Source organism: Salvia hispanica, chromosome 2 (genome assembly GCF_029641045.1).
Source record: "Salvia hispanica isolate PSC_SH4W2 chromosome 2, Shi_PSC_v1, whole genome shotgun sequence".
In the NCBI taxonomy this organism is placed as follows: Eukaryota; Viridiplantae; Streptophyta; class Magnoliopsida; order Lamiales; family Lamiaceae; genus Salvia; species Salvia hispanica.
The window spans coordinates 30,737,189-30,755,500 of NC_142693.1; the positions used below are offsets into that span (position 1 = coordinate 30,737,189).

Here is an 18,312-nt window from a genome sequence, read left to right on the forward strand (position 1 = left end):
TGCGTCCAACTATGAATAAAGTTCTGCTAATGTTGGAGGGCACTATGGAGATTCCCATACCTCCTAGACCCACTTCTTTCTTAAGTTCCTAGTTTCAAAAGAGAGTGATCTTATGTTTTTTTCCTTTTGTTTTGAATAACGTCTTGTAACTTGCTTGTCATAACGCAAATCGCATCATTTCTCTTAAGTCTAACTATTCATTCACAAGTATAGATGTATAGTTGTGGAATTTTCTTTTAGACCAAGACTTCAATATGATAGTTACACCAAAAATTGAAAAGAAAAAAAAAACATTCGTGGAAATTAGACTGTCGCCAAAAAACATTCTTATTGGTTCTTTCCCGAATGTCTAGGTAAGTCGAACCTTATAGGGTCCTTAGATATAAAAAAGGGATTATTTTGTTAATGCTTATGATTAATGAAATAATTTTTCCCTAAACTTCTCTTTGCACGACTTCAATCACTTTCCTAGACGGTTAAGGAGTTTGTCCAACGCCGCTAAGAATTTTCTTTTCTCTTCGCCGGAAATAGTTGAGGAGATTGTCCTTAACAACTGGCAATGATATGCCCTCAACAAAGTTGTCTCCGTTTTCCTTACCAACCTTGTTGTAATCCTATAGACATGAGACACTTACCAATCTTGGCGAACAAAGATCACAGAAATTGACAACGCCAAGACACCTACAGACATGAGAACAATGCTGGTGATGTGGATGTTAACACGCCGCTCTTTCTTGATGATGATTTTAAGTACAGAGTTTCTGCCGAATCTTATGGGAAGCCTCTGTTTTCTGCATTCGTTGCCATTGACGCATGATTTATTGTGAAATTTGGAGAATCAAAAATGCAAAAGTAATCTGTGGAAGAAGATGAAGAAACTGCCATGGACTTGAGAAAACCAGACCAGAGGGGTGAAAAAATATCTTTATTGACTATATTTTGGAAGAGTCGTCTACAAATTACAATACATTGCCATATCCTCATTGTACTCACAACACATTCAAACAATTTATTAAAACCTGTATCAAATCGTACAAGATAATTAATTCATGAACGGGGAGAGCACACTCATAGTAAAGCAAGATGGAACTTAAGAAAAAGAAGACGGACTAGGAGGTTCGGGAATCTCGACAATACCCTCCAACATTAGCAGAACGTTCTTCATTGTTGGACGTAGCGACGGCTCAGACTGCACACACCATATCCCTATCTTTGCCATCCTCTCCACTTCACTCTCATCCACCGTTTCATCCCCAACCAGACTCCCAATCTTCCCTATTGCATAACAGTCGTAGACCCATTCCTCAAGAATGGCCTCGTTCTCACTCCTGCTCCAATCAACACACTTCCTACAACACATGATCTCTAGCAGAACCACTCCGAAGCTATAAACATCTGCTTTCACGGTGATCGCCCGCTTTTGAAACCACTCTGGTGCAACGTAGCCCTTAGTGCCTCTTATCCCGGTATACGTATTAGTCTGATCTTTTTTTAGGTGCTTCGCCAGCCCAAAGTCTGATATCTTAGCACACCAGTTCCCATCCATGAGTATGTTCTGAGGCTTTATGTCGCAGTGTATGATCTGTGTCTCGCACTCTTGGTGCAGATACAATATCCCTCTAGATATATCACGAGCGATCTCCATCCGTTCCTCCCATTTTGGTTGTTTCTCTTTATTGAAAAGTATGTCAGCGAGGGATCCGTTTCTCATGTACTCGAACACCAGCAGTTTGTTGTCTCCATCGAGGCAGTAACCCAAGAGCCGGACTAGGTTCCGATGATACATCTTTCCAATAGTCTTCAGTTCTGTCTGAAACTCTATCTCTCCTTGTGCGAATTCCTTCTCCAACCTCTTCACCGCCACAGTTTTCTGGCCATTCTGCATAACACCTTTGAAAACCGTGCCGGATGCTCCTCTTCCGAGCTCTTCCTTGAAGCTGTTTGTTGCTTCGGACAGATGCTTGAATGTGAACACTTGCAGTGAAATTCCCTCGACAAAGTTAGCTCCATCTTCCTTACCGATCTTCATGTAGTCCTTCCGCCTCTGGCGAATAAAGATCACAGAAATTGGCAACGACAAGACGCCTATGGACATGAGAACAATTCCAACGATGAGGATGTCTATACACCTCTCATTCTTGATGATTCTTTTACGGTCAGAATCGCCTCCATTGTCGGGTACCATGTTTGTACCGAAGCGAATGAGAGCCATGGTTGAGTCTTGTAGAGACCTTCTCCCGAATCTTAACGGAAGCTTCTGCTTTTGGCATATGTTATCAACGAAGAAGGCTGCTTCGCAGTTGCAGTCATCGAGGCATGCTTTGCTGCATTCTTCTTCACTCATCCTCATTTGCAAGATCTCAGACGAGCTATCCTCCCATACGGTGTTTTCGACCGTTCTCATATCGTAATTCAGTCTGTTGTCTGTTTTGGAACAGCCCTGCGCCGTGAAGTTTCTTGAACAACCTGCTCTGTGGTTTCCATACTGAGAGAAGAAGAAACCCGGAAGACACTGACAATCCGGTTTATTATCCAACAGAATGCAGAAGGAGTTGATTCCGCAGATACCTTTGGGAGTACACTCGTCGTCCGTGGAGGACCATCTGTTTCGATCACCGAGGGAGAGAGAGTAGATGCGGAAGATTCCTCCGACATCGAGCCTCATGAGATTGATGAATCCCTGTGTAGGGAATCCACCACTGGTTATATTCAGCAGAGTCACTCTATCGTTGAGCAGCAGATAGAGTCGACCGTAGCTGTCGAGGTTGAGAGAGACGTTACCATCTGTGTTTGTCTTTGATCCATAGTAAGCGTAAGTTTGTGCGTCCGGCGTGTTGACAGGGTACTGCACGAGGTTTCCATCGGTCTGCATCTTCAGCCTGAAATTCCCTCTCCCGTAGTCGGTCTCCGAGGCGCTGGAAAAGATCTCTTCCCTTTCCAGGAGGCGCTGGCCGGGGAGGAGGGTATTGGTTGGGTTGTCGAAGCTCCGCCATATTATTCCTGAATTTGAATCGTAGAGAACAAAGTTGCCGTTGTCGAGCATTGAGGCCGAAGCGATGGCTGTGGAGGGGCTGATGACGTCTACATCTTGGCCTTTTCTCCGGCGGAGGACTAGCCGGCCCTCGGGAGATAGTAGGAGGGAGACGACGTCGTTGGGGATGGTCGGATCGCTGTCGCTATTCGCTGTCCAGACGACGGTTTTGTCGGGAAGAAAGATGCCGACGGCATAGCTGTTGTCGTGTTGGGGGAAGAATCCGAAGGCGAAGACGCCGGAGGGGGAAGGCCAGGAGGAGTTGGGAGTGATGGAAGAGCCTAAGGTGATGTTGGAGGGTTTTGTTTGAGCTTCTGCTGCTGTAGAAATCACAAGGAGAAACAAGATTGTGAGGATGGGCATTGCTGAATTTCTGAACAATGGTTTGAGGCTGCTCTTACCATCTTCTTTTAACCAATATTATACTCCCTCCGTTCCATAGTAATGGAGGTGTTTCTTTTCGGCACGGAGATTAAGAAAAATTATGTTAGGTGAGTTAAGTAAGGGGAAAGTAAAGTGGAAAATGAAAAAAGTAGAGGGATGAAGAGAGAATAAAGCAAGAGAGAATAAAGAGTAGAAAAATGTGTTGACTGTTACAAAAAAAGGAAAATGACTCTATTACTATGGAATGTATCAAAATGGCAAAATGACCCTATAACTGAACGGAGGGAGTATTTATTTATGAATATTGAATACTACCTCAATATTTATCCCATTTTTCCATTTGCGTTCATCCTTCAAAATTTGTCCTATTTCACTTTTACCATTTTTGATAGTGGACTCATATTCCACTAGCTCATTCTTCCTCACATTTTATTATAAAACTAATATATAAAAGTAAGACCCATAATTAACTAACTTTTTTAACTTACTTTTCATTACCTTTCTTAAATTTGTGCCGGGTCAAAGTAGGCTAAATTTTAGGAGACGCAGGTATTAGTTATTATAGATTTTACTGAGTGTTGATAACTCAATGCCTTGCTTTATCTATGGGCTCCACTTTCTCTCTGGTAAACAGCAATATGCCGTAGATCACGCGTTTGTTCTAGGATAGAAAAGTTCACTGTATCAAGTCTATTACGTAGACTTTGGTTCAAATATGACAAGTGAGTCCACAACTGTACTTTTTCTTGATAGATGTTTCTTACCGTTTTAGTAATTTTACTTTTGAACATATCAACAATGTAGCGAGTCGACCTTCGCAATGGTGTAGAATACGTCTCCCACTCTCTCTCTCTATCGGGCTTAAACAAACCACTGACCACTCTCTCTACCTGCGATTATTTCATGTACTCATGTCAGTCATTGCTGTAATAAATGAATATCACATTCTACAATTCATTTCAATTACTCCATACTCCCTCAGTCCAAAAAAAAATATGTACGTTTAGGACGGCACGTGAATTAAGAAAACTTAGTAATGTAAGAGAGAAGAGGATAATGATACAGTAAAGTAAGAGAAATGAAGAGAATAGTAGTAAAGTAAATGGATAGTGGGACCTATATTGTTAAATTGATATAGCTTTCTAAAAATTGAATGCACATATTTTTATGAGACGAACGAAAATAGAAAGTGCACATATTTTTATGGGACGAAGAGAGCATATTTATATAAAATTAAGAATGTCAATTGTGCTCCTAAACATATGAACAAAATACGAATTTGTCAAAAAACATTCACTTTTAGAAAAATGGGTCGATAGAAAATGAAAATGTTACCGAAGTAATTTTTTTGACAATTCAGTCAAAAAACTAACGGTCAACGTTAATTGAACAGTGGCATGACCATTTGTTTTTTTATGGAACCGTAAAAAGATGACCACTCTGACAAAGATTTCATTTGTTATGGATCTGTTTTACAAAAAGTGAATGTTTTTTACCAAATTCGTATTTTGATCATTTGTTATGGAACTGTTTCACAAAAAGTGAATGTTTTTTTACCAAATTCGTATTTTGATCATATGTTTAGAACTAAAATTGAACTTTACTCTAAAATTATACTCCCTCTATCCCTAAAAGTTTGTCTCATTTTTCATTTTTCGTCCATGCAACAAAATTTGTCTCATTTCACTTTTTACCAATTTTGGTAGTAGACCTCTTATTCCACTAACCCATTCATACTCACATTTTATTATAAAACTAATATGTAAAAATAGGCCCCACATTCCACTAACTTTTTCAACTCACTTTTCATTATGTTTCTTAAAACCCATGTTGGGACAATATTTGAGGGACGGAAGGAGTACTCTTTAATTTATTCTATTAAAATAGTCCTCTTTTTTTGTATTTTGATCTTCCACAAAATTAGTCGACTTCAATTTTGGCATATTTCTATGAGACGGATGGCATATTTCTAGGAGATCGGACAGGGTAATTGATTTCTGCGTTGATTGTACTCCAAATTTTAAAAGGATCTTTGTTCCTCTGCTCAGTCTGTAAAGACAAATTACTTAAATGAAATCCTCATCGCACTGCAACACATTCAAAAAATTTATTAAAACTCATTCCACTCGCAACACATTATTCAACAATTTATTAAAACACATTCCACTCACAATATATACTTCTCAATATGTCCCAAAAAAATTGAGTCATTTTTTCTTCCACTCATTTTAAAAAAATTATACTAATAAATAGTTAAAGTAGATTTATAGTAAAATAAAAGCGAGAATAATATAAAGAAGTTTTCTCTAAATGATTCTAACTTTTATTTTACCATATATACACTTTAACTATTTGGGTAGTGATAAAATGCAAACTCATATATTGTACAAACTCAAAACTATGATCTGAACCGTTAAAAAATATCAACATATGATAAAATAGTAGCAATAGAAAATGTCAACACAATATCAACACAGAATCAACCGTTGTCACTGTGTTAGACATTTTCTGTTGCTATTATTTTGTCTATCTGTTGACATTTTTTAATGGTCCAGATCATAGTTTTGAGTTTGTAGAATATATGAGTTTGCATTTGATCACATTCCTTAACTATTTAGACTCTTCCCTGCATTATTCTCACTTTTATTTTATCATATATCCATTTTAACTATTTATTACGATTTTTATCAAAATGAGTGCAAAAAAAAAGTGGCACAACTTAGTTGAGACGGAGGAGTGTATTTAAACTTGTGTCATAACATGGTCATTAATATACTCAAACAATTTATTCAAAAATTATTAAAATGCATTCCACTCACAAAACATTAACAATTGATTAAAACTCATTCCACTCGCAATACTCTCTAACAATTTATTAAAACTTGAGTCATAACCAACTAGGTCATTAGTTCACAAACGGAGACAGCATACACATTGCAAAGCTAGATGGAACTTAAGAAAAAGAAGGATTAGGAGGTACGGAAATCTCGACAATACCCTCCAACATTAGCAGAATGTTCTTCATTGTTGGACGCAACGACGGCTCATCCTGCACACACCATATCCCTATCATCACCATCCTCTCCACTTTACTCTCATCCACCTTTTCATCCCCCACCAGACTCCCAATCTTCCCAGTTTTATAACAGTTGTAAACCCATTCCTCAAGAATCGCCTCATCCTCACTCCGGCTATGATCAACACACTTCCTACAACATATGATCTCCAACAGCATCACTCCGAAGCTATACACATCTACTTTCACCGTGATCGCCTGCTTCTGGAACCACTCTGGTGCAACATAGCCCTTAGTGCCTCTTATCCCAGTAATTGTATTTGTCTGATCTTGTTTTAGGAGCTTTGCCAGCCCAAAATCCGATATCTTTGCACGCCAGTTATCGTCCATGAGTATGTTCTGAGGCTTTATATCGCAGTGAATGATCTGCGTCTCGCACTCCTGGTGCAGATACAATATCCCTCTAGATATATCACGTGCGATCTCCATCCGTTCCTCCCATCTCAGCTGTTTCTCTTCATTGAAAAGTATGTCAGCAAGGGAACCGTTGCTCATGAACTCGAACACAAGCTGTTTGTGGTCTCCATCGAGGCAGTAACCTAGGAGCCGGACTAGGTTCCTGTGATACATCTTCCCAATCGTCTTCAGCTCTGTCTGGAACTCTATCTCTCCTTGTGCGAATTCCTTCTCCAACCTTTTCACCGCCACCATTTTCTTGCCATTCTGCATAACCCCTTTGAAAACCGTGCCAGATGCTCCTCTCCCCAACTCTTCCTTGAAGCCATTTGTTACTTCACATAGATGCTCGAATGTGAACACTTGCAGTGAAATGCCCTCTACGAAGTTAGCTCCATCTTCATTACCGATCTTCTTGTAGTCCTTCCGCCTCTGGCAAACAAAGATCAGAGAAATTGACAATGCCAAGACGCCTATGGACATGAGAACAATTCCGATGATGAGGATGTTTATAGGATGCCCTTTCTTGATGATTCTTTTACGGTCGGAATCGCCTCCAATGTCGGGTACCGTGTTTGTACTGTAGCGAATGAGAGCCATGTTTGAGTCTTGTAGAGACCTTCTCCCGAATCTTAACGGAAGCTTCTGCTTTTGGCATATGTTATCAACGAAGAAGGCTGCTTCACAGTTGCAGTCATCGAGGCATGCTTTGCTGCACTCTTCTTCACTCATCATCATTTGCAAGATATCATACGTGCTATCCTCCCATACGGTGTTTTCGACTGTTCTCATATCGTACTTCAGTCTATTGCCTGTTTTGGAACAGCCCTGCGCCGAGAAGTTTCTCGAACAGCCAGCTCTGTCGTTTCCGGACTGAGCGAAGAAGAAACCGGGAAGACACTGACAATCCGGCTTATTATCCAACAGAATGCAGAAGGCGTTGATTCCGCAGATACCTTTTGGAGCACACTCGTTGTCTGTAGAAGACCATCTCCTGGTCAAGTTGAGATCACCGAGAGACAAAGAGTAGATGCGGAATATTCCTCCAACATCGAGCCTCATGAAATTGATGGATCTGCGTAGGGAGTCCACCATTGGATATATTCAGCAGAGTCACTCTATCGTTGTGCAGCAGATAGAGTCGGCCGTCGCTGTCGAGGTTGAGAGAGACGTTACCATCTGTGTTTGTACTTGATCCATAGTAAGCGTAAGCTGGTGCGTCCGGCGTGTTGACAGGATACTGCACGAGGTTTCCATCATGTTGCATCTTCAGCCTGAAATTCCCTCTGCCGTAGTCTGTCTCCGAGGCGCTGGAGAAGAGCTCTTCCTTGGGCAGGAGGCGCTGGCCGGGGAGGAGGGTGTCTGTCGGGTGGTCGAAGCTCTGCCAGATGATTCTTGAATTTGAATCATAGAGAACAAAGTTGCCGTTGTCATGCATTGCTACTAACGCGATGGTTGCGTTGAGGCTAATGACATCTACGTCTTGGCCTTGTCTCCGGCGCAGGACTAGCCGGCCCTTGGGCGTTAGTAGCAAGGAGACGACGTCGTCAGGGACGGTTGGATTGGTGTCCATATTCGCTGTCCAGACGCCGGTTTTGTTGGGAAGAAAGATGCCGACAGCGTAGCTATTGACGTGTTGGGGGAAGAATCCGAAGGCGAAGATGCCGGAGGGGGAAGGCCATGTGGAGTTGGAGGTGAGTGTGAGGGAAGAGCCTAAGGTGATGTTGGATGGTCTTCTTTGAGCTTGTGCTGATGTAGAAATGAGAAGGAGAAACAAGATTGTGAAGATGGACATTGCTGTTTTTCTGAGTATTGGTTTGAGGCTGCTAGTGCTACTTAACATCTTATCTTAAACAATACTTTCATTTATGTATGAATAGTTATTATTATTGATTTTACATAGAGTTGATTACTCAATGCTTTATTTAAGGGCTCCACTCTCCCTCTGGTAAATAGATGCCGTGCATCACGCGTTTTGTTTGAAGGATAGAAAAATTCACTCTTGTGTCATGTCTATTACGTAGACTTTGAATCGAATATGACAGAATAAGAGCTGTAAATTTCCATGGCCCACAACTGTACTTATTCTTGATAGTAGATGTTTCTTACCGTATGAAATTGCATAGTAATTTAGTTTTTGGACATATATATCAAGACTGGGTCATCTCCTCCAATACCATCACCATCTAATGTAGCGATCGACTGTGTAAAATAAAGTGACACTATTAAATTCGCCTCTGGCCGTCGCAATAATGGTATAGAATACGATTCCCTCTCTCTAATGGTGTAGAATACGATTCCCTATTATGTGTATTGTTCAATAGCGGACCGGAAAATTTTGTTGGCAGGGCTCTATACAATATTACCAGTGACTTTGTCCCTAAAAATACCTAGTCTATTTTTTACTATTTTGATTTGTCCACGAAAAACTGTTCAATTTTATTTTTAGATATTTATTTTACCAAACATTGTATGATTGATGGTCTGGGTTCATTATCTAATAATGTTAACTTATTTTTTTCTTCTTTTTCTTAAAGTGTATATACTCCATCCGTCCATGATAAATGTCTCATATTTAACCAACACGGGTTTTAAGAAATCATTTGACTTTACGAAGTAAAGTGGGTAGAAAAGTTAATAGAATTTGAGGTCTACTTTTATATATTGGTTTTATAATCAAATGTGAATGGAATGAGTTAGTAAAATGTAGGGTCCACTTACCAAATATAATAGTAAAGTAAAATGAGACATTTATTGGTGGACGGACAAAAATGAATGGAAAATTTTATGACGGACGGAGAGAGTATATAATTATGATCAATTAATAACTAAACTAAAACCAGAATTTAAGAAATTATCGGTTTGTTGATTAATTGATATTGATTGCTTTTAATATTATAAATTACAACTGATATTGATGAATCAACGAAATATTATTACCAAGAAAACAGATACATATTGTTTTGTCAATTGATATTTACTATAAATTGCTTTTAATGTAAAGTGAGTTAAAAAAGTTTGTGGGATGTGAGTCCTATTTTTATTAGTTTTATAATAAAATGTGAGTAGGAATGAATTAGTGGAATATGGGGTCCACTACCAAAAATGGTAAAAGGTGAAGTCTGTCAAACTCTCAAGGACGGACCGAAATAGTAAACTGTGTCAAACTTTCAGGGGTAGAGGTAGCATAAATTAGCAAACTACTTAATATAAGCATCACCTTCCAGTTAAGGATTTGTTTAAATTTTTAAGATTATTGACATTTTATACAGTAGCTATTGACCTAGCTATAATAATATACTGTTGACATAGTGTACGATTGTTTGAATGACTGCTGACATAATTATATTGACATAGTGTATGCTTGTTTGACGAAATGTATGTTTGTTTGAATGACTGTTAGGATGGTTGTACAAAACATATGTATGGTTGTAGTAGTATGTCAATAGCTATTGACATAGTGTATGCTTGTTTGAATGGCTGTTAGGATGGCTGTAGAAAACATATGTATGGTTGTAGTAGTATATCAATAGCTATTGACATATTGTGTGTTTGTTTGAATAGTTGTTGACATAGTCATATTTATTTGAACAGAGTATGCTTGCCATAAACTTTATAAGATAATCAACAGGTATGTCAGCATTATAAACTTTAACTATTGACATAATAGTAATAAGATAATTGTTCTTGCCATATATGGGATATACCTGTTAATGACAGAGTATACTTAATGCTTAAACTTTTGTTAATTGTGCTTGGTATATCTATTGACGTAAGTGCTTGGTATATCTATTGACGTAATTTTAGTAATATACATGCACTTGCTGTCAACAGAGTATACTTGTTATTGTCATGATATTGTGTATAATTGATATAGATTTATTATGTTTGATTTTAAACCAATAACAGAAAAATATCAAAGCGAAAAAGGAGTACCCTAGTATCTCAGAAAGAGTTAATGATTATTGAGAAAAAACAAAAGAAAAGTGTAGAAGATGAAAAACAGATTGAGATTGCTAAAAATTTATCTCAGAGGCTTCTAGTGAAAAGGTAGCCGTTGTTTTTTGTTGATGCAATAAGCAAACTGAATTAGGAACAGAATAATGTTGTGAAGGAGTTGGATTACATTCCTAGTAGATTAGCATTCTCATTATTAAAAAGTTTTGATGAAAAAAAGTGCAAGATAAAGCTTTATAATGGGAAAAAAAATTCATATCACTGAAGAGGATCTGTTCACTTATGTTAGCAGATCTTCAAGGAGGTTCAAGAGAATGTTCTTGGTCCTATTAGAATCAACATTGATTGAGCAATCAACATGTGGAATGATAAAATCTAAGATTGGAAAGATAATTGATGATCTGGATAACGTGAGAAATATCAACTGTTGTTCATATACAATGTTTGTGCTCAAGTTTGCAATGGAAATTGGTCGAAGACAGAGAAGAACGCCTTTGCAGGACCACTTCCCTTCCTTATGGATTGTTTTACATTTTGCATTACATATTATTAACCGTTAACATGATTACATTGGGATGTATGTGTAGTTGATATAGCTTGTACTATAGTTGTAATAAGTTGTATTAGTTATTTAAGTGGCTTGTGTATTGAGTTGACACTACACACTAGTAATTGACATGCATTTTTTTAACATATGCAGCTCTGCTACTTAGACAGAGTTACACAAGACAAGCGTTCTGTTCCTCGGACATTTCCATTAATGAAAGGATGGAAAAGTGGGTATCTTTAGGCTAGAGAAGATAGAGAGACCAGTGTAGAAGTTTTTGGTTTTGGACGTATAAAGAAGAGATACATTCGTAATGAGGAGCAACAACAAGGGAATGAAAAACAAAGTCTTGATGTAGATGACAGATGACAGTGGAGTTGGGTCTTCTTCTCAGAACCTACTCCCATCAGATATGGTGATAAATGTATTGCTACACGATGATTGCATCAATTTACAATAATCAGAGGTTGCCGATGTTATAACTGACTCATGATTGGATAGAAGCAAACATGGACAAATTGCTTGAGCTAAACAACAAGTACAAGGAGTTGTTTAGTTGTAGAAACAAGAAATGAACAAAAAGTGATTTTAATGTTTGATGTTAACTTATTTTTTGGATGGGTTTTAAAACTGTTATTGTGGATTATGACTTTTGAACTTATCAGTTATATCAAATGTTAATCAGTTCAACAAATTATATTGAAATGTCAACAACCTATAACCAAATGTCAACAGCTTGTATAAAGTGTCAACAACTCGGAAAACAAATATTACAATTAAAAAAGAAAATCATACGATAGATGTCAATAGAAAGCAAAATCAAATATCACCAACTAATAAGAAAATGTCAATAACTTGTAGTATATGTTAACAACGAAAAAACAACTCTGATTGTTGTTGACATGACTTGTACGTGTAGTTGACATGACTTATAATTGTTGTTGACATGTTTTCTATGAGTAGTTGACATGGCTTGTACCGTAGTTGACATGACTTGTATGTGTCGTTGACACATTGTGCACCATAGTTGACATAATTATATTAGTTGATGGCACGGCTACTATATATAGTTGACATGATTTTTAATTGTAATTAACCTTAAAAACATGAATTGTAGGCAGGATTGGGGCAGTCAGGACGACTCATCGGCGAGGAGCACGGAAGGAAGCCTGACTCCAACTTGTATTGAAATGTCAACAACTTATAACCAAATGTCAACAGCTTGTATAAAGTGTGTACAACTCAGAAAACAAATCTTATAATTAAAAGAAAATCATACGATAGATGTCAATAGAGAGCAAAATCAAATATCAACAACTAATAAGAAGATGTCAATAACTTGTAGTATATGTTAACAACTATAAAACAACTCTGATTGTTGTTGACATGGCTTGTACGTGTAGTTGGCATGACTTATAATTGTTGTTGACATGTTTTCTGTGTGTAGTTGACATGGCTTGTACGCATAGTTGACATAGTATACAACATAGTTGACATGACTTGTACGTGTAGACATTATGTATGTCAACTACGACGTCAACAACGTTATTGATGCCAATTATTATGTCAACAACAACATTTTACAAATAATTAATGTCAACAACATATATTTTCATTTCAACGACCTATATTATTCATGTCAACAACAACATTTTACATATAATTCATGTCAACAACAATGTTTTACATATAATTTATGTCAACAACCTTTTTCATAAAATTTATGTCAACGACCTATATAATTCATGTCAACAACAAACGTTATTATGTCAACGAGCTATATAATTCATGTCAACAACAAACGTTATTATGTCAACGAGCTATATAATTCATGTCAAGAATAAACATTTTCATGATTTTGCCGGCGATAAGTCAGGTTACTTGACGGCGGGGACGGCGGCGGAGCATAGAGAGAGGTCAAAATCTGAGCATATAATCTGCAAATATACAACAATTCTAACTAATTAAATAATTGCAACAACACTAATATAATAAATTAAAAATTGATTTTATCTGAATTGAGGATTCGTGATTTAATCTGAATTGAGGATTTCATCTAACTAATTAAATAATTGCAACAACACTGTCATCTACCGCGCCTCGGAGGCGGCAGAGGTAGATGGGGTCGATGTCGTCGCTCCTGATCGAGCTTATCAGATTCTGATCCTCTCTCCACACTTTCGAATTTGTACTCCGCCGCCAAACTCGTCGGAAATTCGGTTGCTGCACAGTCTGTACGACGTTCAGATTCTACCTAGAGTTTCAATTTTCATCTTCTTCTCGATTTTCTGTATTTTCTGATCTCCAATTCTCTCTCTGATGGAGGAATACAATCATGAGATGAACGGAGCTCGAATTCGAGGTGCAATTTTGTGTAAGGAGATTCCTTAGTGTATGGAAGGAACACCTCAGAGATGGAGAATGAGAGATCGAGAAGCAGAGAGCAAAAGATGGGAGTTGCTGAATTTAATTACCATAAAATTACCATTATACCCTTTTGTAATAAACTAATCTAAAAATATTTTTTATGTGGCAAAATCTGGACCACTCATTTAATAAAAATGAGTGGCTGATATTGCATCTCATTTCTCAATTACCCTAAAAAATCTCAATTGATCATGGATATTGGAAGGTCAGGTTTTCTTTCTCGGGTTTTCGTATGTAATTGGGAGTGTATCCAACTGATCAGGCAGAGATTCCCGACCCAGCTGAGTCGTTGGTACGACAACCGGAACCTGGCTTCAACAAGTTTTCTCAACCCACTTCTACTAATTAGTATAATGGAGGTAAGGGTCGAATCCCACGAGGATGGTTAGCTACCACGCTTGGGTAAGATTTTACCTAGTATAATTTAAGTGTTGGAACTTCACAAGGTACTTCAAAAGGCAACACCGATGAGTGTTTGCAACAAAAATAACGACGAAAACAAGTAAAGATTAAACTAGAAAGCAAATAACGATTGTTTGGCCACTCCGGGCGATGATACTGCTATACTACTACGATAACTGGCTGGAACGGTGGATCGATGGCTTCTCCGGCAGACTCTTAGACGTCAAGTGACCATGGCTGTGGCGAGGAACGAGAGATTGGATAATGCTGAAGGACTGATCTTCTAGAGAGAATTCTAACTAAGTGTGTTTTTTGAACTCTAAGGGCGAACTCCTTCTCTCTCTCCAAGTGGCTTCTTTTATAGGGAGGCTTGCCCTTGCTTTTAGGGTAGACTTCCTTCAAGTTTTGACTTTTATGCCCTTGTTAATGATCATCCCAGCTATCCTTCTTCTCCATCTCGAGCCTTTTCTCTGGCATGGATCCTGGTCAGTATTGCACCCTTCTAGCGCCCTTTTCACTTGCGTCACCTGAATCGTCTCCTACTGACTTGGATCCTTTAATCCTGTACACTTGAGCAACTGTTTTGCAGATAATACATGCAATTTCACGGCTTAGAATACGACTTATCAAACTGCTCACACTTACCACATGCTTGTCCTCAAGCGTGAAGACAAACAAAAAGAAATAAGTCGAATTCGAGCCTGGTTACTCCCCCTGACCGACTCTACCTAACTAGACTCAAGACTCTGACGCAAAGGAAAAGAAAACAAACAACGACACAAACATATAAAACATATAGTTAACTTAAACACATAGAACAGGCTATATTTTCAACCACCCTTTCCCTCGAGATCAGGTGCAATCCGGCCTTAGGCAACCTTGAACTTCCGCCGCCCCTCCTTTTCTCCCCAGTCAGTATATCTGCTTGTCAGGATCACCCAATCCTAGGCCAAACACTGGGTTCACTCAGTCACTCATTCCTCACAGGGGATGTTAGGACTGTCTTCTCTCAATGCTAAACCACAGATGTTTCGGACTCATATCTCACATGCAGCTCCTGAAGGTCTTTAAGGCTTGTAATGGGGCCAGTGGTTTGTGATGTTTGGGGTAGTTGTCCCTAAGTCTCTAGGGTTCAAAAACTAACTACTTATTTGATGAGGGAGAACTGTGTGCATTCGGGCTTCTGGCTAGGGCAATTTCTGACATTGGCTTCCAACTGGTCAGTAGCTTCTTTGTGGCTTCGCCACCCTTATTCTTTCTTCCTCCTTTCTCTTTTTGTGGTCAAGTATCTGCGACCATTTTCTTCAATTTTCTTTTCTGTGGTTTTGCCACCCTTATTCCTTCTTCTATTTTTTGGATCTAGAAATTTTCAGATCGATTTTCTCCTTCTTTCTTTGCTTTTCTTTTCTTCAGCTGGTTCCTTTTGTATGTCCTCCTGGGCAGTTGCTTCCTTGCCTTATGCCTTGCACGTACACAGTTCCAGTGGCTGATGGGTTATTTCGGGGTATAAGTCAGGCTAGAAAATGGGGTTCTAAGGGTAGGTTTTTTTTTTTTTTTTTTAACGTGGGGGGTTTCCTACTGCCTTCAGGGTTTGCTACACGCGGTCACCTTGCCCTAGACATCATGTGATAGCCTCTCTTCTTTTTTCAGTATTTAGTGGAAAGTAGTTCCACTTTGGGGTTTCAAACTCACCTTTAAAGAGGGCTTTCGTGTCTGACCTAAGGGATGAGATTTTTCTTCATACTTGCATCATCTATACTGACTAGGGGTTACTGGAGGGGGTGGTTTCTGCTTTCCGGCATGCCTTATCTCCCTCAATTCCCCTCACCGTCAGTTCGAGGCAGTTGAGTTTTAAGCCCATTCATGAAACATAACACATAATTCCTAGGCCTAAACAAACCTAAAGAAAAACTAACATGCACTGACTCAAATAACACATATATACATGTCATACTGGCCATTTGCCCCCCCCCCCCTCTCACTTCACAAGTGTCTGCCCCAGATACGGGCTGTGAAGTGAAAATTAGGAATGACTAGTATGACAGACACATATTTACAATAAACACATATTATATCTAAAAACTTCTCACACTTAGACTATGCAATAGGCTAAGTGGGAGAGTTTTAGATATATACTTAGATTTATAAACAAAGCAGCATAATTTACAAACATGTCATATAAATATATAAACTCCTCACACTTAGACTACACAGTAGGCTAAGTGTGAGTTAACATGCGTATGACAAAACACAAAGAAAAACATAATAAAACACATGCACCAAAGTAGCAAACCCTTTACTTCTCACACTTAGACTATTAAATAGGCTAAGTGTTATGAATGGGGTTTGCTCACAATTAAAACACATACTTCTACCTATTTAATAAAAGTAAGAAAACATAAACAAAAGAAAAACTTAAAAATTAAAAAGAAAACTAACTGGTCAGTTGGGGGTGGTTCGATCATATGTTCCTCCTGCTCCTTCTTGGTGTGGGTCCGTTGGTTCTTCTTCAGTAGGTCCGGGTTGGTTGTCATCGTCCTCCTCTTGTTCATCACCTTCTTCTTCCTCAGGTCCGGTGGGTTCTTCTTCCTTTCCTCCATGTCCGCTTGTTCCAGCTCCAATGCTTGCCTTCCTTCTTGCCAATTCCATTAGGATTCTCTCCATTAGGGTTGTTAGCTTCACCATCTCTGCCCGTGATTGTCTATTCTCCTCAGCCAGCTCAGTTACTGCCCTCTCCAGATTTTCTTGCCTCATCCTTTGCGCTTGGTCGATCTGCCCAGGTTGCCCCTCCTGGCTTTGTTGTGCCCTTCCCCCAGGGACTTCTCCCATTGGGTAGAACTGGGGTACTCCTTCTCTGTAGTATACCAAGTTGGTGCGGACGAAGAAGGGTATATCAAACAGGCCAGGAGCGTCGACCATGTACATCGGAGATAGGTCTTCTGCCTCTGTTATGATGATGTTGTTGCGCACGAAGGTTCCTAGTATGTGGCAGAGGGATAAGTTTCTGGCTGGGTAGGTGGCTATCAGGTGGCATTGGTAGGCTGTCCAAAATCCCAAATGCAGTTTTCTGCCACGATTAGCGCACCATACCAAGTATAATTCGGTCATGGACGTTCTGGCAGCTGAATTGCTCTGCCCCAGCAGGTTATAGCCTAAATAGCGTTGCACCAATCTCAGCATGGAACTGTTGAAGTGGGTGGATCTGGATTTAGTGGAGGCGAACTGGCCAGCATCGGGGTGGGTTAGCTCCTCCCAGGCTTCCTGGGGCTCAAATTCTATGTGTCTCCTCGGTACCCCCCTCTCACGGCTTCTCCAGTCTGGTCCTATAGCCTCCTCCAGGCTACACATACCCAGTCGCACAGACCACTCTATCAGACTCATGGACAGTTCTCCACCGAATATCCTAAAGGAAATTGACACCTCGTCTAGGTCCGTAGTGACTTGGAACCTAAACGTGGTGAAGAACTCCTTTGCTAATCTCACAGATATCTCTGGGTCCCTATTCTCTAACAGCCATTCAAAACCCAATGCTTCTATACTGGCCAGGAAGGAATCACGAACAGATAACTCATCCAAAGAGGGTATGTGGAGTACCTTTCCGCATTTGACCTGCTTGCTACTGTCTTCTTTGTCGTCAAATGCGTCTTGAAGCTTTTAGGTGTTGTAGTGCTTCATGTCCTCCATAAGCTCATCAGTGAGCTCTACCCTCCATCGTCGGTACACGATCCTCTCGACTGGAGGGTGGATTAGTTCCTGGTGGTTGTCGGGGAGCTGCTGCTCATGGTATTCTTCCCCTTCTAGAGAGATATCACTCTCCGAGTCAGACTCCTCGCTGGAAGTGTAGTCGCTGTCGCTTGATCTCCCTCTCTCTTCCGGCTCTCTGATCACTATGCTGGCATTGGTAGTGCGCTGTTTCTTCATGACTTGTTTCTTCTTGATAGGGGCTTTCCCCTTTCTCTTCCTTTCTTGTATGTACTTGGTTTCTTCGATTTCCATTGCCTCTGCTTCTTCGTCGGCTTGTGTTGAAACGTCCTCCTGGGTGGTAGGCTCAGTCACCACGCGGGTACTAGTATCACTTCTTGCTGCCTCCTC

At 39.5% G+C, this 18,312-nt stretch overlaps 1 protein-coding gene and 2 pseudogenes across 1 annotated transcript; all 3 read right to left on the minus strand.

The window, feature by feature from the left end:
- Positions 1 to 912: 912 nt before the first annotated feature.
- On the minus strand, positions 913 to 3,421 carry LOC148932137 (G-type lectin S-receptor-like serine/threonine-protein kinase LECRK3). The gene has a single exon (XM_089064397.1). The coding sequence runs from the start codon at positions 3,392 to 3,394 to the stop codon at positions 1,091 to 1,093; it is 2,304 nt and encodes a 767-aa protein (XP_088920523.1). The 5' UTR covers positions 3,395 to 3,421; the 3' UTR covers positions 913 to 1,090.
- A 2,778-nt stretch (positions 3,422 to 6,199) lies between these two features.
- LOC148932138 (G-type lectin S-receptor-like serine/threonine-protein kinase LECRK3) lies at positions 6,200 to 8,785 on the minus strand (annotated as a pseudogene).
- A 4,440-nt stretch (positions 8,786 to 13,225) lies between these two features.
- On the minus strand, positions 13,226 to 17,904 carry LOC148932139 (uncharacterized; annotated as a pseudogene).
- Between the last annotated feature and the right edge of the window lie 408 nt (positions 17,905 to 18,312).

Excerpts from the sequence above, each read along its gene's own strand:
- LOC148932137 (XM_089064397.1), bottom strand. The coding sequence starts at position 3,394 with ATGCCCATCCTCACAATCTTGTTTCTCCTTGTGATTTCTACAGCAGCA.